General features: G+C 45.3%; 1 protein-coding gene across 1 annotated transcript; it reads right to left on the bottom strand.

The window, feature by feature from the left end:
• Positions 1-14,259: 14,259 nt before the first annotated feature.
• On the bottom strand, positions 14,260-23,204 carry LOC131672165 (histone-lysine N-methyltransferase, H3 lysine-79 specific-like). Its single transcript, XM_058949210.1, has 2 exons — positions 23,014-23,204; positions 14,260-15,314 (listed from the first exon to the last, which is right to left on the bottom strand). The coding sequence occupies exons 1-2, from the start codon at positions 23,177-23,179 to the stop codon at positions 14,644-14,646; spliced, it is 837 nt and encodes a 278-aa protein (XP_058805193.1). The 5' UTR covers positions 23,180-23,204; the 3' UTR covers positions 14,260-14,643.
• Between the last annotated feature and the right edge of the window lie 311 nt (positions 23,205-23,515).

Raw genomic sequence — 23,515 nt, 5'->3', positions numbered from 1 at the left:
AAGTAATTGTTTTTTGTAAAAACTAAAATTGAAAGTAATTGACATCGACGCTCTCGAAACTACGCTACAAATTGGCACTTTGCACCAAATGAAAATACCCGGCGCACAAAGTATAACGACCAACTTTGCTCGTAATTATTTAATCATCCAATATTTCCAGTTCTCTCGCGAGTCCAATAGAGAGAAAAGAAACGCTTGAAATTTTCACCAGCGAACTTTGCCTTATAACTTTCGCGCGCGCAAGTAATAGGCGTTCGATTAACTTTACTGCAGCAGTATTACTTTTTCCCGTGCAAACTTCCGTGCTGCGCGAGCGTAATTATGAATTCCTCGAGAGAGAGGATGATGCTTTTGCGAAGGAGCGCGTTTTTCAGAACGTCTATTGGATAACGCCTATGGTGATGGATATTGTCCACTTGGTCGTTACGGAGATATTCTTCCTTCTCTACTATGGCTGTAATGTTTAATAAGGCGACAGTTTTGTGAACTTGATAAAGTTTTTTTACTTTAATTACAATTCTGATATTATTTCCTAATTACACTTAGAAACGATCACAAACTTTATCAGTCGACTGAGATAAACAAATCGATTGTGATGTAAAAATAAATTTGTAGAAAAAAATCAAACTGTTGAAAGTTACATTCGTGAAATATCAATCAGCTTTCAATCATATTGTCCGCCTGGTCGATCGCTTGTTCGACTCTCGTCAATGAGGCAGTGCACTGGTCTTTCAATTGCGCAAAGTAATCGCGTTCCGGATGAAACGCGTGTCTCTCCAAAATCTTATTCAAAGACTCGATAACCATGCCCAGAGTCGTGGCGTAGGCTTTCAATTGAAATCGAAAATCCTTCTCCAGCGGCTTGTTGAAGAACACCTCAACTTTCTTTATAAAAATCGTCGCCATGGATATCACGTGCACGTAATTGTCTTTGATAGAAACACTTTGCATTTTTCTGTAACAAAATTACGGCTAAATACATCTCTCGAGTCTTTGTTTACATGGGCAAACTAACCTTAAAATGACGAAACACGCAACTTTTGCGATTCATGAATAACGCAGTGTCTTTGATTTCACGTTAATTTAGATACTCTGCGATATAACATTTGAGCCGGTAGACAGTATGCGAATACTGCTGGCAGTCTGCGGTAAGGAACACAGTTAGAAACACACGAAACACACATACGAGCGAAAACAGGATAAAGGAACCTGCGCGACACCACAGCTGACTCAGGGAAGACTAAAAGGCATTGAACTACAGTTTGTACAGCGCTGCTACAGTTTCTGCATACAGCACAAGAAAACGATACGCGGTCACTTTTAGATGTAACTCACCCTCGCGTCTTTATTTTCTATAAACATTTCAATTTAGCAATACTGTTTCTCGGCTATTTTGCACTTTTTACACTCAAACAACAAGGTTTCAATAATGTCATATAATACTGTGGACATGAATTTTACGATCCCCGCGTCAATAAAAATAAGCATAAAGCCATCATTCATTGTTGGTAAAAGCCAACCCTCAAGATCGATTCAATTACGCGTTGAGCGTACCTCGGAAAGGAGCAGCAGTCCGAGGCAGACAACCAATCGGGGGATGATTTCTGGAAATGTAATTGCCTTAATAGGGGTGTATGTATTTCACACGGCCGCGGACATCGTCGGAAAATTGGCCCTCCGGGGTGCGACAACAACAACAACAACAACAACTCCTCGAATCCGAATGAAAGGGCGCCTGCCTTTCCACGCAGCTGTCGCGCGGGCAAAGTGCACGAGTGAAAGGCGCGATTCGGCCGCGCGCCGGACGACCACGCTCGCCGGCAAAAGTTTACGCGCCGGTCGATTACGGACGTATGAGGAAATAGAATTGAGACGTTGCGCGAGGCTCTTGTTCGGGCTGAACGACTTGTCGCGGCGCTGTGTTGCAAGTGCAATCGTTCAGCGAAGAAAAACGTCGAAAGGAAAACAAGCGCGGAGGAGAGCGCCCATCTCGTCACTCGCGCATTTCATTACTCGCGAATCGACTTGACGCAACGACGCCGCACTTCTCGCGCCGAGACCTCTCTGGTGCATTAATTGGAATGTGCATACACGTGTGCGTTGCACTCTCGTAATTAACGCCTAATGCGCAAAGAAGGCGGGAAGAAAAGAAAAGACAAAAACGCTTACTCGGACGCGTTGGGCAAGCGGGTGTCGTTCGTCATCGAAAATTAATCGCGCGATCGATGGCAACGCGAAATTTTCTGCTCCGAGAGAAAATTTACTTTCGTTTGCGCGTTCGGAGTGAAAACGCAAATTGCACGCGTGCGCATTCTAAGTGAAGTTTATGCTTCTGTAATTACACGTATGAATGGCCGTACACTTAGCGCTTTTGAAAAAAAAAAAGCTACTTAGTAGCTCTCTTACGATACCACAATTAAACCCGGAGAAAGCTGCGCCCGTTCTACGGCGTCGTGTATGTTATACCGCGAGCGAGATCTCTGCGTATTACGCCAAATCTGTATGCATTGAATAAGTTGCGGTCGAAAAGCATCCTCGCTCCCAAACCCGACGCGTGTTATTTCAATATCGTGCTTTTAGCATGCAAATGACAATGATTTGCATTCTGAGCATTTTTCGCGGTTCGTGTTATTCGAATTGCTTGTAAAAGTCGCTCGTTTGTACACTTCACCGACGGTGGCTGGTGAAATTATTGTAGCTGGCACGCCGATGAAACTCGCGAGATGCCGCTCCTGCACGAGAATTCGTGCCCCGTAAACGCGATGAAAAAGCGCTTGGTCGATCGGCTATGTACGTTTTGCGAATCCAACTGGCCCAGCTCGAAAGCCAAAACTTCAAGTTGTATCCCAGAAGACACAGGCATCGTGACTAACAGTCGTTCCTCGTCGATACGATCCATCGTGGCGATCATGTCTGTCCCTGGAATCGTGGCTGTATTAGGGAGCGCCGGGCGCCCACGAGCAGGCGAGAGATGGACGAGCACAACTCTAACTGGGCCACCGGCTTTGCATTGCCATCGGAACTCCAACGCGCTGTTGTACGTAATGTTAACGTAACAGCCGGGGCTCGCCCCCCCCCCCCCCCCGAGCTACGCGAGTTTTTCCCGCGATGCTTGTCTCAGGCTCGCAACTGCGTTGTGCGAACGGGGAGCTTCGGCTTGTTGAATGTTCGAACGGCCACGTACGCCTTATGAAATATTCGCGCAACCCGCGCTCGAATTGGGGGACGGCGATCGTCAATTTTCTATGGTTAGCGGTTCGTTCGATTCCGCGTTACGAGCTTATCGACCTCGCGATATCAATGTTAAATTCAGCCGGATTCAAGCGCGATTGTAACAGGATCGTTCGCACGGAAGTGGCCTGCGCAGGTAATTGGCCGACCGTCGCATCAATCTATGATCCGCGAAAAGAACGCGTTAGATGCGCTCGCGGCGTGACGAATCGGGGGACTCGGCTCCAAGAGAGGCGAAAAGAAAGCGCAGCCCTCCTCGCCGCCGCGGCGCGAGCTGAAATAGAAAAGAGAGCGGAGCCAGTCGACCGGATGCGCGCGGAAAAGCGCGTCCGGGCGCGAGGCTTGCGACGCGCGAGAGAAAGCTTTTTCCTCGGGGCCAATTTGGAAGCCTTGCGAAAGCGGAGCGCGGCGCGATGGTTATTTCAACGGGGCGCGCTTATTCTTGGCCTCGGCCCGCGCGTCGCCGATTCGATAAGCGCAACACCGACGAAGGCTTATCTTTTGCACCGGGATAACCGACCTCTTCTACGGTTGTTTTTCCAGTTATACAAAGCCCGGATCCTCAGGGGAAGTGGAATGCGTTATCGAGAGCGCTCAATAGGATTTGGGGAAGGCATTTCGGGATTTACGAATGAGGTTGCAGGGTCGATTATTGATTTGTAATGGACGTATTAATGGACTAGCCCACGCTTGTTAGGTTCATTATGAGAATTTTCGGCGCGGCTTTCAATGGTATTCGATGAAATTTTGAGGGATTACAGCTGCGGTTTCGGAACGGTTATCCACTTTGCTTTTTAAGAGAGACGCTGAGGTACGCCGCAGGCTATTTCATTTTTCTCTTCTTTTTTTCAAATACGAGGTTATTCGCTCCTGCACTAACGCTAACGATCATCATCGTTGCACTTGGAATAGAGAAAAAGAGATTGCCAACTAAAAAATCGCGTATTCGCCAGACCCTATGCCATCCGTCGTTCGCATTGAATTTTCCGTTTCGTTTCCAATGCTTGTTCCATCGTTCAACGTCCGCCCACAAATGCACACGGGCGCGCGCGTAACTGTTCAACAGCGATGCAAAAAGACTTTCCAATAAGCCATTGCCGCGCTCATTTGGGCGCAAGCATAAGCACCTGCAAAAACTATCATGAAGCAATTGAAAAAGAGCAGGAAACACCGCACGTGGCTTGGAAAAAATAGGAACGCTCGCGAGTTATATACCGTTGCAGCAGCCCTCTCTCTCTCTCTCTCTCTCTCTCTCTCACTCTGTTGCCATGGCGACCGCGCTGCGAGCCCGAAATCTTTTTCTGAGTCATCGTTCGGCCTGACGACTGCTACGTGGCTCCTCTCGGCGCGCGCGCGCGGTTTTCGGCCGTTCCTCACGTATGCACGGCCGAGCTTGCGACTTTCCTTTCTTCGAAATAGTCTTTTCGCCCGAGAAGTGTACGACGCACCTTCGCGCGTTCGCTGGCAATTGAATGTCACTGTTGGCGCGTAATCGAGGCCTCGCAATTGCGCGAGTCGCGGCGCGGAGAGCGGAAAATCGCTCGTCGAGCGCGCGGAAACCGAATCCCACTTGCCGCTTGGCCAATCTGCAGAAACGATTTTGGGCTCGAGCGCCGAAGAAACATCTGGCGAACCAGGCTGCGAGTGCCTCACGCGCTCATCTCGGCAGTCCCGGCTCCTCGAGTCCCGATCCTCACGAGAAGGCGGGCCGAATTAAACTCGTATATTTGCTCGCTTCCATCGGCAACCGAATTCTCAATTTCCAGCGTGCAAAATTTCAACGTTCAAGTGTCACGTGAGATTTAGTTCCGAAATCTTGTTGCCGAGTCGCATTCTCCTTTCTTACCTGTGCGTACATAAAGCCGCGATGACGTCACAAACCCGTCGCGTCGAGAGAGCGAGAGAGAGAGAGAGAGAGAGAGAGAAAGAAAGAAGATTCGGAGGGAATAATAGCAAAGGTTCGAAGAAGAGGATTTGGCGGTACGTGCTTGGTCGAAAGCTATACATATATGCTGCTTCGTCTTGGCGGATATAATATTACTTCAACATACTGCTAAAAGGCTATTAATTGAGTACATATTGATTTTATAAGATGCGCTTGTAGAAATCGTAACTAGGTTGATATAAATATCTCTCATCCAATATTGAATTCGCTGAGCGATGTAGTTAGGTACTTTATTGATCTGCCTTTGTGATATGCCTACCTAGATATAGAGATTATATATGTGTGTGCGTATATCGATGCGACTGTAGAGTTGGTTGAAAGTTAATTGGAATCGGCGGTAGGAGTATCAATATAAATGTATATTGGCGCGTTTGGTACAAAAGTTATGGAAATGAGAGAAAAAGAAATATTCTCATTTCGTTTCAGTTGGTAATAATTGTTGAAAAATATTAATTCGATGTTACCTTTCAAATTATAAATTCCTTCAGTCATAAATATGACATGTACACTAATCTATTAATCAACCAACCATTATTTTCGTACAATCTGGAAGTAAAAAAGAGTCATGTGGCCCAGTTTCGCGTATACTGCGAAAATCCACATCTGCACAGAAAGTGACAAGACGCATTTAAGCCTCCTACAAAACAGCGTGGTGTTTCTAAGCTGGGGCTTATGTAACGATCATATCTCTCTCTTACTACTTTATCTACGAGAAAGAGAGAGGGAGAGAGAGAGATCCATGCGGGGGATCAAGGTGAACCGGTACGTTGCTGTATTCACTGGCAGTGGCAATCTTTATGGGAATGAGAAACCCACACGCAGACAATCCCTCGTGCGTATATACATGCTTTCTGGCGGAAACGACGCGAGTGTTAGAGATATGTTTCGGCGAACTATGTATCTCGCGTTTGGTTGTGTGCTGATGTTTTTTTTTTTTATAACTTATACTAGGTAGAAATTATTCAATAATATTTTAGAACCAATATTTTATAATAAATCTTTAATTTGTTGTAACTGATCGATAACTCATCATTGCGAGTCGCTTATATTTTAAATATTCAGCACCTTCGTTTGAAATAATTTGATTGTCAAATAATTTAGATCTTCTGAAAAACAATTTGCTTTGTTCTCGCTCAATTATGACTACACGTTTCAAGAATTAATATTTATATATAGAAATATAAAATTTAACATATTCGCTCTATAAATTTTCGACTAAAAGAGCGCGTGCGTTGGCGTTCATTAATCTACATCGATTCGTAGAAAACCGTTATACTCGATCAATTTGTTAAAGCTCCTATGGGATGTTATAATTTTCCATTATTATTTAGATTATTTGTGAAAGCAGACAACTTCGATAATTAATCGATAATGATCATTGTACGAGTATTAATGATTACAAAATTATACGACGTAGAGACGTGAATGTACAGTCGTAAACTGATTTGTTCTCGTTCGACGTGACAGTATGTACGTCTATCATATTTAGTTATAACATTTTTTCATGGTCGCTTATGGAATCGTGCTTTCTGTGCCGTGGCCAAGATGCAAGTTTTTATGTACTAGTGATTTCATGTTAGATAAATTATTGAAATTTTAGAATTAGTAGATATATTATGTGAATTAAGACATTTCTTTAGTTTATCGGCGAATCTACCGGACCGTTTCTTTAAAGATACGCTTCACAATAGAGATAAAATATTATAAAACACCGGTTATTAAGAATACATCGTTAATTTTAGACATACTATGAAGAGGTGCATTGTATGAATATACGTATATACATACGCAGGAATATCGGCAAATTTTTCATGTAATCATTAATTGCAAAATATCTGACTAATTTTTGGTGTTAAATTGCGTCATCAAGTTTTACAATAAATGACACATAAATCATAATGATTCACTTACGATTTTCTACGAAATAAAGCTATAAATTTATTCGCGTCAGTTCGAATGAATTCTAAAACGCAACCGCAGAATGCAACGAGGTAGAGAAATAGTTCATCATACTGAGAATCTGCCGATTGCCATTTCTAGTCTCCTTTTTTAATGACAACTCGCCTCTTCGGCCGAGTTGCCAAAAAAAAAGAAAGGGAGGGATGCGCCCCATCCTTACACGCAGCGTAGTCTCCGGACATGCCATATGCGAGAGATAGAGAGAGAGAGAGAATTTTTCTCATCCCACTTCCAAAGGATGGGCTTGTTGCTTCTGTTGCAGCTACAGTCGAGGCCTATCATATTATTATTCTGACGTCCTCTTATAGCCTATTGTCTATTTTGTTGACGGTTATTGTTGCAGTTTTCATTTCTAGTTCTTACATTTTTAGCAACCTTTTACTTCGTGTAGACGAGATGAAAAGGCGCAACTATAAAAACTACTTATTTTTCTAAAGTTGAATAGTATTTTTAGCTAACATTTCGCTATAAAGTTTTGAATATCTGTGAAGGCGCATACGGAAGATGCATTTCACGATCAAGCCTTTCAACGGATGCGCATGACGTGTAATTTTTGACTATATACACCAACTGCAATTCTATTTTAAAACTCGAAAGATCGCGCGACTCCGACCGAGAAATCCATAGTTGATGCGTCGTTGTTAGAACACACGGTACGAGGCGCACAGACGCAGTTGTAAATATAAAAAAAGCCAACGCGTTTCTCGCAAATCGAGAAAAAGGAATAAATCGTAGAGCAGCCCGCAAATTACTCGCAATGGTCGGCGCAAAAGCATACTCCCGGGCGTTTAATTATCCGTATAGCCAAAAGCGAGAAACAACTGCATAGGGAAGTTTAAGCACTCGCACGCGAAAGAATGCAAAACGCGGCGAAGGATGGGAAAATTACCGGCTGCGCCTCTCTCCCTGTCAGGAGAGAGAGAGAGAGAGAGAGAGAGAGAGAGAGAAAACGGAAATTGATCGGTCCTCAGAAAAGCCAACGTGCTGAGAAAGAGAGCTAAGAGTAGTAGTTTAAGCGAGTGGATCCTATTTCCGGGAAGAGTAGGTTATAGTATCCTACCAAAAAGGGACAAGAAAGACGCGACTTGAAACGCATGAAATATACGGCACCGGTCGCTTTTCATACGCAACTCCATATGAGACAGCTTCCAGTGATGCTGTTTTATTAGCTTTTTCAAGATGGCAGAAAAATATTGCTGCGAAATTGCACAATTGCAGTAGACTGATATGTCACGTGAGATATAGTACATTTGTAAAGAGAAGCCGAGTTCGTGTCACTAACGGCAACGGAATCTTTGCCGGTGCGACTTCAATATTAGAATGCGGAAAAACATTACATCAAGACGAGCAGACTGAGAGTAGGTGGCTCCATAATTAATTTCAAGTGACTCGTCGTGTCGAGCTGTAAATGATTAGCTAGGTTAGGAACGTGCATTGACTCCTGGAGAAAAGGCAATTGCAGGTGCTCTATCCGCGCGTCGCTTCGATTTCGTCGTGCAAGTCATCGTTTTCATGCAAGAAGTGCTCTCTCTGTTTCGCCAAATAAAAGCACTAAATCTTTCCGAGGAAATGTATATACACCCGTATCGATGATTAAATGCACCGTCGCAATAGGATATTTTCGATGCGGGAGAAACAACAATAAAACGAAAATAGAGCTGGAGGTGAATAATTAACGCAAGTAATCTCGCGGATGGATTCGCAGCCATTTTTGGCGTTGCGCGCCGGGGGCAAATAAAGACGAGTTAAAATTGAGCCTCGCCAAAATCGCGCGCGGCCAAAAAGCTTTGCCGAGAATTGCGAAAACTTCCCGCGGGGGCACGACGACGACGACGACATATATGTTCTCGTCGGCGAGAATCGCGCGCTCGGTCCGCGGCTTCGAATTAGATTCGGGCCGATTCGAGAATCGCACGCGGTATCGCGGAGCTCGCTCGGCATCGACGCGACGATCTCGGCCGTGGCCGCGCCGCGGCGAAAATACATCCGAACGGCCGACCGCCGCGCCTATAAATAAAATCGACGACGAGGGCCGAGTACGCGCGCTGGCGGCTCGCTATGAATGAAGCGCGGCTCCGTTACATTTTTCGGCTATCGCGAGAGGGGGGGGGGGGTGGGGGGTCCTCCCGCGACGCGACGAAAGTGCGAAGAGGAGGGCTCGCCGGGGCGTCGTTTGCCAAATCGTTCGGCGTCACCTCCGAACCCGTTATCCCGTCGAGATATCTAGCGTCGAGCTATTTATAATTCGAGGGAAGGAAACTGAAAACGCGCGCGAGCGATGCCGCGACGCTTCCCTGAGCGAACATGCCCGTTCGCGAGCTATACTCGGAAGCCACGAGATAGCGCCAGGGTGCGCGGTTCGCTCGTTACATCAATCACTCGCGTTTAAGCGCGTCAAGTGCATCGAACGGAAGACACTTTTCCCAAACCATTTTTCCCAAAGCCTTTTTTTCCCGGAAGTTATTTTCCCCAAAACCGTTTTTCCAATAGTACTTTTTTTTCCAAAATTTTAGTATTTCCCAAAATAATGTGTACAGTTAAGAACAAGAATACTTTTAAATTTACGTTTGGTTTATGTTTCTGCATGTTTTGTATTTGTTTAACTGCTACCTTCACGTTCATTACAGTCTTTGAATCGTAATGTAGGTTACATCGTCGAAATTATAAAGTTGTACGTTTTAAAATTGGCAGTAAATAAATTTTGTAATTTGTAAATTGGAAGTAACTTAATAATGGCTGAACTAATACGTGCGAGGAAATCGGTTTTTTTACATATTGACGGTTTTTTATACTACAAACATTCTGGCGATTTTCGGAGATATTGGAACTGTAGAAATAAAGGCGAGTGCAATGCGCGTGCTGTAACAACTGGAGACGGAAACAGCTTAATTGTTCATCGAGGACCGGATGAATCTGAACATACTCATGCGCCGAACAGCGAAGAAGTGAAAGCGCTGAAAATTTTGAATTCAGCTAAAAGAACTGCTGAGGAGCATCCAGAAATGCCTCCAGCTCAGATAATGCGTAAACATTTGCGTCAAGTTCCATCAGGTAGAAAAATTGATTGAAACTATTGACAAGCTCAAATATTTTTTATGAATGAATACATATACTTTGTAGAAGTCTTAGACGAACTTCCAGACCGTTTGAATATGCGAAAACAAATTTCACGCGCTCGTCTTACTGAAACGCCTTCCAACCCTATCCGAATGTCCGATTTTGAAGAGATTGCCGAACAATATACGGAAACACTAAGCGGGCATCCTTTTCTCCTGTACGATTCTTATCGTGATGACGAGCACGATGAAAGCCTCGGTAGAATTATTATTTTTGCCTCGCCCGACAATTTGAAACGGCTATTCCGATGTCATACGTGGTTTGCTGACGGCACATTTAAAATGGCACCGTCCATGTTTTATCAAATTTTTTCTATTCTTGGAGCTGTAACTCAAGTTGGCATCAATAATAAAGCACAGGAGATTGGCTTACCATTCGTACATGCACTTGTGGAGAATAAGCAAGAACGAACTTACATCAAAATCTTCGAAATTATTGCAGAAGAGGGACGCAATCTTGGTCTTGAAAACTTACCTACTAAATTAATGACTGATTTCGAAGTAGCGATTGTGAATGCCGCGGAAAAAACGTTTGGTAAAATAGTCTCATGCTGCTTTTTTCATTTACGCCAAAGTGTGTATCGTCGCGTTCAGCAAGAAGGACTTCAAAACGAGTATGTTACTGATCCACGAATAAAAAAAGGTATTCAAGTGCTCTGTGCTTTGGCTTTCGTCCCAGTAGATGAAGTACAATCTCATTTTGCACGCATACGCGACGACTTACCTGTTGAAATTGAGCCTATCGTGGCCTATTTCGAGAGTACATATATACGTCGCGCTGGTGCAAGAAGGCGGAGCAGCCACGGAGTACGATTAAGGATTCAATATCGCCTTCCACGGTATCCGCCTAATTTGTGGAATCAATATAACTCCGTGTTAGAGGGCAAAGCTCGCACGAATAACTTATCGGAAAGTTGGCATAACGCATTTCAAGTGGTCGTCGGTAAAGCACACCCCAGCTTATACGTGTTCTTTGACGTATTGAAAAAAGAACAGGCAGACGTGGAGATTATGCTACTTCAGTTACAGCTGGGGAAGCGCGTAAAGAAATGTACCGACAAAAAAAGACGGGAAATTGAAGAAAAAATTTTTGGGATCGTCACTAAGTATCATGAATATGTATGCAATGACGATATATATGCGTACTTACAAGCTGTTGGTTATAATATTAAATTCTAGAAAGTTAATAAATTGGTTTTACTGAATGTATTGTTGATTATATTATTTTTGGGAAATATCAGCATATTGGGAAAAATGGCACTTTTTGGAAAAAACGGTTTTGGGAAAAAGGGGCATTGGGAAAACAGTCCTTGGGAAATATGATTTGGGAAAAGTGTCCACCGCCGAGTGCATCATTACGCGCGCCGGGCAAAAAGTGGACGCCCTTCGAGAGCCGTGCAACAGCGCAGAGACGGCAGCAGCCGTATCACAGCTAAAAAGAAACGGATGAAAACAAACGGAGCGAAAAGAGCGAGAGAGAGAGAGAGAGAGAGAGAGAGAGATGGACTTAGTTGTGTCCTTGATGCGCCCTTGGCTTCAGCCAGCCGTTGCAGCATCTAACATTAGCGCGCGTGTGCAGCATCAGCCTCCTCTGTTCCTTGTGCTTCGAGTCTTCAAATTCACTTCAATAAAGTAGCTCTCCCCTAGCTTGACTTTATGACTCAAGGGGGCTGCTTTCCTTGCAGGATCCGAGGGTGAAATTCAACTAAACTTCACTCTCTACGTCAATTTTTACGCTTTCTCTACGACACTTCTTTGGTTCTCAATTTGATCAAGCAATTATAGATGTCAGTAGGGACGCATTGGATTTTTCATTTTGACGCTATGGAACAATTCTTTTAATGGAAGATCCATTAAAATTTTTTTTTTAATTCTACATTCAAAGCTTACAAATCGAAAATTGCGTGTGATCCAACGTATCCATTTGCACCAACAGAGGAACTTTGAAAATCTTAAATAAACTTCTTTGGGTATTCCAAATATATCCAAAATAAAATAATCCTCCTCCAAAATCTTTGTACTAATCCTGTCGCTGAAATATAAATATATAAAAAGTACGATAATTGCTCGGCAAGCAATCAAAGGCTACCCGAGTGATAAGAACTTGTTCTCCCCTTTCTCTCATCGTATTCCCTTATCTGCGTGAGGTCGAGCTCGGCGAACAATGGGTCACAAATTCGCCAGGGCATTTTTCCGTCTGGAAGTTGAAAAAGGCGAGCCGCGCGCGCGCCAGGCCCGGAGATGAGATTGTAGTGTGTCAGGGCGTGGTTTGCCTGCACCCCCGCAGCTTTCGGCGATCTCTCTCTCTCTCTCTCTCTTTCGCGGCGACGCCATCTTGAATATCTGGGCCGAACGAGGGTGAAAGTTTTCGCAGGCTCTCTTCTGCCCTACCTTCTCCCCTAAATTCGCTTACGCCTCGCTATCTTGGGTTTTATCATCTACGCTTTCCCTCTCCTGCCGAATTCCGCAGCGATCGCCCAGCTCTGCCACTTGGAATTTTTATCTGCAAAATCTTTGACTTTTGCCGTACGTTCGGACTCTGAGAAGTGGAAAAGTTCGGGTCACGATGGACGCGAGGTGAAATTGACGTTTCAACGTTGATCCTTTCGTTTATAAAATTGCCAACTGTCCGCGGCGTCCGAGACGAAACGACTCGCGAGCCTCGAAAATGTGAAGACAATCGTTCGCGAAGAACGCAAATCAATATCGTGCATCGTTAATCACTCGCAACAACGACGAAAAATCGAAGCAACTCTCAATGATTCTTACTATTTGTCAATCGCAACGACGAATGTCCACCGTCCACGTTAATAAGTTGTACCTCGCGCGCTCGTACAATTCTTTTTCTCTTTCTTGCGACGATCGCTCGGCGGAGTCGAGTGCACGCGCGAAAGACGAGCCGACGGAGGCATAGAATTTAGTTGGTTCGCTCTCGCAAACGCAATCGAAATTTTATTTCTCGCGGATGATGCAGAATTCGAGACTACCTGTTTCCTGCATTCCTCCGTCCTTCCTTCTACTTTGTCCTCCGAGTGCGCTCGAGAGAGCTGAATCAGCGTCCGTTCGAGAGGGGGGAGGGGCCGCGCGCGCGCGCTCGTGCAAAATTATACTTTGAAATCGAGCGTAATTAAAGAGCGAGCTCGCGCTGCGCATTCCGCGGCGGAGCCGCTCGGAGATGAATTGCTGCGCGCGCGCCGATCGCTCGATTGTTTATTTGCTCGCCCATTACCGTGCATGGCCAAGGGAATGGTACTTGGAAAATCTATTGCGCGCGTCAACGATATTGTTCTGCCTGCTCTCTCTCGACTGCTGAGTTGCGCGGCTGATCCGATTACACTTGCAGATTTCTAATGAAGAGTGAGATGTCTAGGCCGCGGCCTGTCACACGAGAGAGAGAGAGAGAGAGAGAGAGAGAGGGAGGATGTTTTATTCAACGAGGTTGCGAGCGCGCATTTTCGGACGACTTTGTCTCGCGACGATATCTGCCGATCTCATTGTCTTCTCTGGCGGCTCGTTGTCGTACGCGTACGGGCACGCGGCTAGGCCGCCGATGCGAATCGAGACGTATCGAGCCACTTCCATAATCGACCGACGAGATATGCAAGGCTCTCGCGGACGGCGCGGAGCAGTTGCTGAAAATCGAGCCGCGGCTCGCGACCAAGCGACGAACGGACGCGCTCGCGCTCCTCGTTATCGCGTCGCGTCGCGCGTCTCGAATATGAAAAGGAGCCATTGAATTATTTGTCCCTCGTCTCGCGCTCGCGCGTGCCACGGCTATTTATCACACAAAGACGACGCCGAGGAGGAGCTCTCGGCGCGGTAATCATTGCCACCGGTGCAGCGCCGCCGGCGTGCCGCGAATTCATTGCGCGCGACCGGCACACTTTCGCGCGACGCGGCCGTATCTTGTCGTTGCGCAAGCACTTGCGCGAGCCTATTCGCTTGGTCCGCCCGTTCGGGCGGAAAGACGCCCGCGATTCGGGGATTGATTGGCAAGAAACGAGGAGCTTTGCAGGAAAGTCAGTTTATTCAAGGGATAAAATTCTTACGGGGTTACAGCGCGTTTCGGTGGAAACGCCGAGTTTCGAAAGTTTTCAGTTACAAAAGTATAAAAAATTGAAGGCACATTAGTTGAACGCTTACGAGGTAGTGTTAATGCTGAACGGTGCTTGGATCGATTAATAAAATAGAGACGTTATCGAAACAATAGTGCGTCTAGCATACTATCGTTTCTTTTCACCGGGAGCTTATACATGAGGTTTCAATAGACAACAGCAAAACGAATATATACTTTCGGTCGTCCGAGAAGGATAAGAAGAAATCCGTAATTGGCAATGTCAGACTGTTGTACTTTTACCCAATTAGCAATATCTAATCAAGGATGTCTCTTTTTCACTTGATCTTTTCTTTGATTTTGTCGATTGTGGTCATCGATACGGAAACCGATTCTTTCTCTTTGCCCTTTTGCTGGCTCGCCTGTCTTTCCATCTTCTTCTCCGCCTCTTTCTTCTGCTTCTCAGCTTCCTTCTTCTCTTTTACCTTCTGCTTTTCCAATTTCATCTTCTCGCTCTCCTTTCTCTCGAGCTCCTTTCTGCTCTCCGATTCTTTCTGCTTCTGCAATTTTTTTCGCTTCTCCAGTTCCTTCAGCTTCTCCTTCTCCTCTTTCTTACGCCTCTCCATCTCCCTGTGCTTCTCTCTTTCCCTTTCCCTCTCCTCTTCCAGCTGCTTTTCCTTCAATTTCTTCTGCTCGATTCCCTTCTTCTTTTCCTCCTCTATCTGGCATTCCTTCTTCCGCAATCTCTCCACCTCTTTCTCCAGCTCTTTCTCCCTTTTCACCTGCTTTGCTTTCAGCCTCTGCAGCTCTTTTTCCAGCTCCTTCTCGCGCTCTCTCTCCTTTTTCTTCAGCATCTCCAACTCCCGCTGCATTTCTTTTTCCTTCTCCGACATTTTTCTCTCGCGTATTTTATTTGCTCTTTTGTTTTCGCGATTTACTTGTTCGCTCTTTTGCCCTCGGTTTGTCTTCTTCACCGTCACTCTTTCGTCGCTATTTTCTTCTTTACTCTCTGAAAAAGACACAAGGGAATTTCATTTCGGACACGTCAAAATTACAAATGACTCCCGGACGATTAATTTCCGCGACGCGCACGGGAATCGTGCGGCTTTACTGGGTCTTAAAAAAAACAAAGGAAAAAAAAGAAGCGTTTTCAAACGAAACTAAAATGGAACGCGGAAAATCAAAGCATATCAAAGCGAAGGAAGAAGAGAACGCTGGGCTGACCCGTGTAAAAAAAGAAGTCTGGCCAAAGTCTGGCGAAAGTCTGGCTTTGGCCGCTATGCCAGACTTTCTTTAACCCTCGAGAAAAGTCTGAGAGCAGCAACTCAGACGTTCGATTTTATTAATCTTCAATTAAATTTAGTCAGATTTATATTTAATAAGAATAATTTAAGAAAATTAACGTAAGTAGTTTTACTGAGTAATTACATAGATTATTTTGAAAAAATTATTAAAATATTTATTGGTAAAGGCTGTTAAAGTTTTACACGAAAGATTGAAGATACTTAGAATGGCAATAGTTTTGATAGCAAATAATATGGTAAAAAGTCTGAGTTGCAGTTCCCAAACTTTTTCTGGGGGTCAAAAAAAAGTCTGGCATAGTGGCCAAAGTCAGACTTCCGCCAGACTTGTCCAAGCCAGTCTATGGCCAGACTTTCTTTTTACACGGGGAGGCCAGCAGCAGCAAATTTACTTTCCACGCAACGCGAAATCGAGGAATGCACACGTATATGACGGTCGAGACGACCATGTCGCAAGGTCGCGCACGCATCGTTGCAAGATTACGCGGTTCGATTCGAATATATGACTTGACGCGCGTGAGTCACTCGCAGGCATTTGAGCGTGTTTTTTTTTTTTTTCTTCGCGCGCGATAGTTTATTTCTAGGCTTGCCCCTCGTGAACTACGTCGAATGGGCGAGCGCTCAGGAAATTCCGTAGGATTCTCGAATGACGTACCGGAGCCAGTTCCGGATGAGCTTACGAGGTGAAAAGGTGCAGAGCGAAACTTACGGGGTCAGCCTCGCATCCTCCCGATCGTCGGGTCCTTCGAATCGGACGCTCTCGCGCAGACTCGTGGCGTGCGCGAGGTGTGCCAGCTGCGAAAGGGCTTCCCTCGTGGCCTCGATGCGCCGTCCTCTCTCAAAGGGTTTCCGTGTGCGCGCGAGAGGAATTACACGCGTCAGCACTTGGCTGATATGCGCGGCTAATTGACCGCTGGCCGCCGTGGCTTCGAGCTACTGCCGCTCCAGCGCAAAAAACTCGCGCATAAGAGAGCTCCAACGCACTCGCTCGCCATGTACGTGCGCGGTAGTGCGCGCCAGCAGCACAGATTCTGCACGCGTCATTGCCTTTCGATGATCGACTGCCTCGTCGACGAAAACTCGGAGGCTGCGTTGTACCGTTATTCCTTTTTTTTCCCCTTTCCTTTTGACGTCGACGGGCGCTTTTTAAGGGTCGAACGGCCGATAAGAAGAAGTGGTTTTGCCGCGGATATTCAGGGAAGGGGAATTGGTTTTGCATACGAGCGAAGAAGACAAAGAAGAGAATGCTAATGAGGATTGCAACGTTGAAATTATTATTGAGTGCTTGAGTGGTTGCGTTTCGCAATCAATTGTCGGTGTGCTTATTATAATAGGCGACCAATTGACGATTGCTTAGTTTGTTTTTTTTTTTTTTTTTTTTTTTTCATTCATTGTGCGGCGCAGATTTATTTCGGAAATTAATTTGTATATAATTGAGCGAAATAATAAGCGAGCGAGCTCCCAATTAAAAATGATTGTCGTGCTTCTGAAGCGCGTCTTATCAACTCTCCAACGAAGCTCATTTTATCAGCGGAGAACTGATAAAATGTAATCCATAGAATTTTAATGTCTCGCGCGTCATCGATTCTCCTCTGTGATTCAGCAAAACTCAAACGACACAATCAGTTACTAATAGGCGCGACTCTTAGCCTCTCCAATGACAGATAAATAGTGTTTCCGCAGCGATCAGTCGGCGTGAGCAAATACTCGAGCGTTGTATTCTTTCGAATTCATTACGAAACAACGAGCGATAAAATTAAACGATAAAAAAAGATCGTAGAACCGCAAAAATAACTCTAACGATAAAGGCGGCTCCGGGCAATTTCACACTCAACTAAATCCGAAGAGCAAGAAGAGAATTGTTAGCTGCGCTGCAGAAGGAAAAAAAAGGGAATCGTCATTGCTGCTCCGATTTCGTTGATACCTGCAGAAAGCTATCTTATCGCAGCTGCGCTGCCCCAGCGAGCCAGCGAGCGAGCAATTTATTCGCCGACCGGAAGTCTCTTTGACTTCAAGCCTTATTTTTTTTTTCCTTCGCCTCCCCCGCTGCTACTTGCTCTCGGTGAGATTAGATCGACAGGGAGAGAGAGAGAGAGTCACGTTGTTATCGAGCAGAATGAGGAAATTCCTCGTTACTGCACGTATAATATTGCGCGTTGTGGTGCTCTTTTTGTGGGTGGTTATTTCGCGGAAATCATGTCGTTTCGTCGGATGTTTGATCAGAGAGATGTGCGATTGCCAAGTTTTTGGCTTAAAAATTGGAAAAGTATAACTGCGGTAGAAGACTGTTTTTGAGGCAATTCACATTGCGATCTGTTTGGAAAATGCTCCACGCGGAATATCAGATGACTCCAATTGGCGTCCCGAAAATTTTGCCCGAAACATTTCAAATTTGATGTTACCTGCTGGCATTAATTAATTTCACGTCTTTGCATTGGAAGCGAAATTTCAGTCAACAATAAACAGTTGCTACGACAAATGGAACATTCGGCATTCCACGTCTTCCGAGACTAATCAGTAGTCGCCTTTTCCAGCATTCAACCCGGAAAACATTTTCCAAGATGAAAAAAAAAAAAATAAAAACGAAAACAGAAACAGCTCTTTTTTGTTTCGTCGACGTACGTATTATCAGTCGAAGAAGTACGCGTGCGCCTGTTATAACGTCTATCGCGAATTTTCGATTTACACTGCGATTAGACACTATTTTTTGTTCTTTCATGTGCGCACGAGCCGAGTCAATTATCGTCGAGCCCGAAGAGACTCGACTCGCTTCGTTGTGCAACGAGCGTCTCTGTCGTTAAAACGGACTGAAAAACAACATTCCTGTACGGCAATATTGTTGCGAGATCGCGCCGAGAGATTTATTTCGTCGGAAAATATCCATCGCGTCGAGATTAATTGTAGTTGTGATTGTGGATTAATTCTTTTGTGTCGAGCTGTGTAGCAGGAGATCGATTAGTGATAAGGAATACTATATAGAATATTCAAGAATTTCGTTTCTCTCCTCTATCTTATCTAGCAGTCGACTGCGAGATAACGTTCGAACTATTTTACCGTTATACGCATTTTTGTCAAAGTTTTCGTCGCGACGGATGGAAATCTGCGTGCGTGCGGAACGAATTTTTCAGTACGGTCTTAACGCACGTTTTGCTGAAACAAGTTGTGTCGTGCCGTCCGCCGCGGCAGCTGGGAACACGTGCGTACGAAGAGGAGCGTCCATCGTTCGGAATGAAAGAGGAGCGCGTGTCGCACTTCGGACGGAATTCGCACGAATCTCTCGCGCGTATAAAGAGGCGTGAGAAAAATATATCTCAGCAATTCGTATTCCAACAGAACGATTTGAAGTTAGAGCTTCGTATCAAGGTAGAGACGATTACTCACCGTGAAATTCGCGAAAGCGCTCGCTTTCGGTCGATCTTATTGGCCGACCAAAGGGTGCGCGATCTGGTTTTTCTTTTCCTTTACAGTGGATTCTACTTCGTGATCCGTCGACGAGTACACATGGCTTTGACACGTCTTTAAATTGTATTGGAGACGCTGAGCGAATAGATTTTGTACGTGCACTGGCCTTTTCACAATTGGCAAAACAGGCATGGCAAATTACAGGTTAACGCGATGATTCTAGCGCACGATACCGGGAAAGGAATCGGTAAGCTTCGTGAAATGCTCAATTGGCAAGAAAACTGCTGGTCTGTGTTCCCCTTGTTCCGACTCATTCTACAGCACCTGCCGTTGGAATCAGAAAGTATTCCACGAATAAATCCCGCTGATGTTCGTTCCTCGATTATTGCACAGAGGAAAAGTAAGAAACGAACTACGCAGGTAGTTCAGCCATTCGCAACGCAAAAACCGTCACGAACAGCGAGGTTCGAAAATCCCAAAAATCCCTGAACCCGCTTGCACGCGTGCACCGCGGGAACTTACCCGCAAAGAATACGTATGTATATACGTGCGAGGCGTGCAGGCAAGTTTTTTCGACGTACACGGGCAAGAGAGTTTTTAAATTCTTGTCGCAAGGCCTGCGGGAGAGGATTATGCCGGTAATATTCGGTCGCGTTACGTGACCGAGATGCAAAGAGAGATGGCTGCGCGCGACTCACTCGCGAGTTTCTATGTCGCGCGTGAGAGAAAATGGCGCTAGCGTTTTTTCCTCCTTGCTGTATGTATATTCACAAGACTACAGCCACGTGCAACTCTTTTTCGTTGTCCTCTCGCTAAAATTGCATTTATAGATTGCACCTGGCGTGTCTTTTTTTTATTTCTTCAGTTGATGACTGAGATGAGCTTCTCGACTCTTGGCGATATATTGCTTTGGACCGTTAATTATAAACCGAATCGAGCATTTATGACTGTGCAAAAAACATGAATGATCTGAAAAAAGAATAGTGACATACATTGGACATATACATCAGCAAATAATTTGTACAAAAAGAAACATTTTTTTCTTTTATCTGTGAGCGCGATAGACATAAGATAGCTCTCTTACAGACAATGGAAACATCGAAGGAAAGAGATGCTTGTGTAAGCGCGAGCGCGCGTCTCCTTTAACATAAATTAACATCGCGCACAATGACTCCTTATACATCGTGATGTTCTTTTACATCTTTCTCTCTTAAGTAAATGCTCTTTCGTACGTGTTGATCGTTGACTTTTGTTCTTAACGAGATACAAGAGAGAGAATGTGGAATGTTGCATTTATATTTATATAGTTTCGTTGACGACATGCCGTACACACAGATATGCACGACATTCGTTGTTTCCAAGAACACGCGCGTGTGTTTACTTGACTTTCATACGAAGTGATACTGAGAATTTGGACTCGTTGGCTTTTGACTTTGTCTGAACTTATATATACCAGCAAGTCAAAGCCACAATTGGGCGCTAGAAGCATAAATCTACAAAAGTGGCAGCAGCTGACAAAGCTCTATTCTCGCGAAAGACGCAGGTGTACAAGCGGAAAGTAAGCGGGTTTAGAAAGTGCAAGCGGTGAACGGGTCTGTCTCTCTCCCTTCGATGGGCTTTCCTTTGCGCGCGAGCCGCGACAATGAGGCACATAGAGCTGATGCCTGTAAAAGCGAGGCCGAATGAAAGGCAACCAAAGCAGCAATGTGTAGAGACTCGACTCTAGAATTAACCTACATTTTTTGCCGCTATCGTGCGTGCTCTCGCGATACCAACCGCGCGTTCGAACGATTTTGTTTGTACGCCTTTTTTTCTTTCGCTCTCTCGCGTTCTACAATGATATGAGAGTATGAAACTATCATAAATACACAGAAATAACATAAAAAAATTATGGGAAATCGTGCAATGAAAGACAATGACAGAATCGATGAATATAAGAGTGAAAAATAGAGGGAGAAAAAGTCGGTAAAAAGTAGACTAGCCAGATAACTCGCCGCAGTGTCTGCCGTGAACCCAAAGCCAGAGTAATAATCCGCGCTAAGAGTGGCGTTTTACGGTCTAAGGGAACACGATTTTCACTGCTGAGCCTGTGCTTTTTTTATTACACGACTTTTCCCTAAAACGTCGACAGTACGTTGAATCTTGTATCTTCATTGCTACTTCTTGCTTGATGATGGAGAAAACGATGAAAGTCTCGCCGAGCCAATAGGAGAGAGAAAAAGACTGACTGCCCCGCTTTGACGCAGGTTAAATCACCCAGCCAAGCCAGTTTCTCACCCCCACTGACTCGACGAAGAATATATCAAGAATAAAAAAAGAACGGAACGTGTGTGTCTGTGTGTGTGCGCGCGCTTGTGTGTAAAGGAACGTTGTCTCTCCTGCCCCTTTCGCTGGAAACGTGATCACACGCTGAGTTGCGATCCACTGCTGCTACTGCTGCCGCCTTGCCTCGTAGCAGCGAGCTGGCACGATCAGGTCACGTGACCGTTGCGTCACACTTCTGTGCGCGCTGACTGCCCCACACTGAGTGTGAGCGCGCGCTCTCGTGAAGCCATCTTGGAAACCCAGAGCCCGCGAGAGACACTTCCGCTGATGCTTGCCATTCCTGGTTTTAATTCTTCTCTTTGTTCTATCTTCGTGGACGACACTTGTATATTAGAAAAGCACACGTGTCTCACGCCTTTTGAATGTAGAGCACAAAGAAGGTAAACTCGCTGGAAACCTAGTTGTACAAATGAATGATCGCGGATATACAAGTAGTAGTCTTCTTCCACACACGACAAAATTTGTTCAAAGTTCGAAAAACCAACGCGCGAGTAGCTTTTCTTCGAATTATGTGACAAAAAGATAGAGAAGGTACGACCAACTCGGACGACGGTCCGCGGGAAACGAGGATGCTCGTCGCTCAGGCCACCGAGCACTCGACTCCCCTTTCCCCCACCACCGACAATTCCCCGTTGGCGACTGTGCTAGCACCGCCCATTCGCGCACGCGCCTCACGACAGTAGGTTACCATGAGCTTTTGCTTCAATATTATATATCCGACCGACGACGACGAAGTGATCTCACCAAGCGACACGCAACGACTGGCTGTGCCATGCGCGTCGACGCGCTACTTATTCCCCGCGCACGGCCTGCTGACCGACTACCACCACGCGTCGCTTTTCCAAATTTTCCTTGGACGGAAAAGGGCCGCCTCTTTCGTGTATCAATCCCCCTCCTAGTTTTCGTTTGTAAAGAAGAGAGAACGGGGCAACCTTTGACCCATTTTTCTATCGATCGTCCGAGCGAGCAACTGGGACACGAGGACAAAGGCGCCGATTTCCGGACAAAGAACAAAGCCCTACACACGCGCGATTAGGATAATTCTTCTCGTTCTTTTTTCAACTTTACGTGTATGCATGGGAAATTATACTGCTGCTGCTCGTGAACTTTCATACTTTCGGTTCGGAAGAGATGCGAAGAGAAAGAGCACGTGCTCTACATCTGCTGCTTGTAAACTCACTTTGAAAAAAGCTAGAAAAATGTTAATCGACAATGCGTGATGAGTTTATGAAATTTTACTTCAGCGCTACGATAAAACTTCGGTTTTACAAGAGGACACTAGACGTTTCACGGAAATTTTCGTAAAAATAAATAAATAATACTGTTTGACATTCCCGCCGAGGAATTCACTCTTCCAACAATGTCACACTCACATTAAAAAAGATTTCATGCGACTGTATAGTAGCACAAACGATCGGAAGAAACTAATCTAACCACGTTTCTTTTTAATTCTTTCCTTTCAACCAGTATTTTTCCGTTACGTTAGAGAAGGGAACTACTATGCTGCCGCTTGCGCGCAACTGTAAGTGTGTGTATGCGTGTGTATTTTTGAATCACGTGGCAACAGTGTACACTTTCAAACGAACAAAGTTTTTCGGAATTACAATGGGAATGCGTGTATTTCCGAATCACAAAGAAACGTGAAAATTAGTAGAAATAAGAAAAAAATGACCAACGAACCTAAATCTCTTTCATTCGGCAACGAAGGCAAGTCGCACAGCAACAGCAGCAGCTCGTCACACGCCGGCAGAGTGTCGCGCTCTGCTGCTGCTGCGGCGGCGGCGATGCGGTGGTGGTGGTGTGGCGGCGGTGGCGTCGTCGTCGTCCCATTTCTGGCGGCGCGCATTCGTTCGGGAAAGTTCGGCTCTCTGCGCGCGCGCAGGAAGTAAGTAGGTCGCTTCGAGCCGCACGTGTCGTCCTTGACTCACATAGCCCGAACGTAGAGCGCCTGCGCAGCCGCATTGCCGCTCTTTTTCTCTCTCGTCGAGCGCTTCTTCCATCCTCCCATGTGTACGTGTATGTGCGCCTTTGTCCATATACACATGTGTGAACTAAACTGAAGGGAAGGGTTTGAGCTATGGGTAGGTTTCACGGGCGGAGAACTGATGGGAATTTCATGTGGTGAATAGCTTAAATGAATGGTCGTTTTTTTTTTCTTTCTTTCCTTCTCGCGACATGGATT

The sequence above is a fragment of the Phymastichus coffea genome, unplaced genomic scaffold (assembly GCF_024137745.1).
Source record: "Phymastichus coffea isolate CEN01 unplaced genomic scaffold, Cenicafe_Pcof_1.1 PCOF00144, whole genome shotgun sequence".
NCBI lineage: Eukaryota > Metazoa > Arthropoda > Insecta > Hymenoptera > Eulophidae > Phymastichus > Phymastichus coffea.
This window is presented reverse-complemented; position numbering and strand designations above follow the sequence as displayed.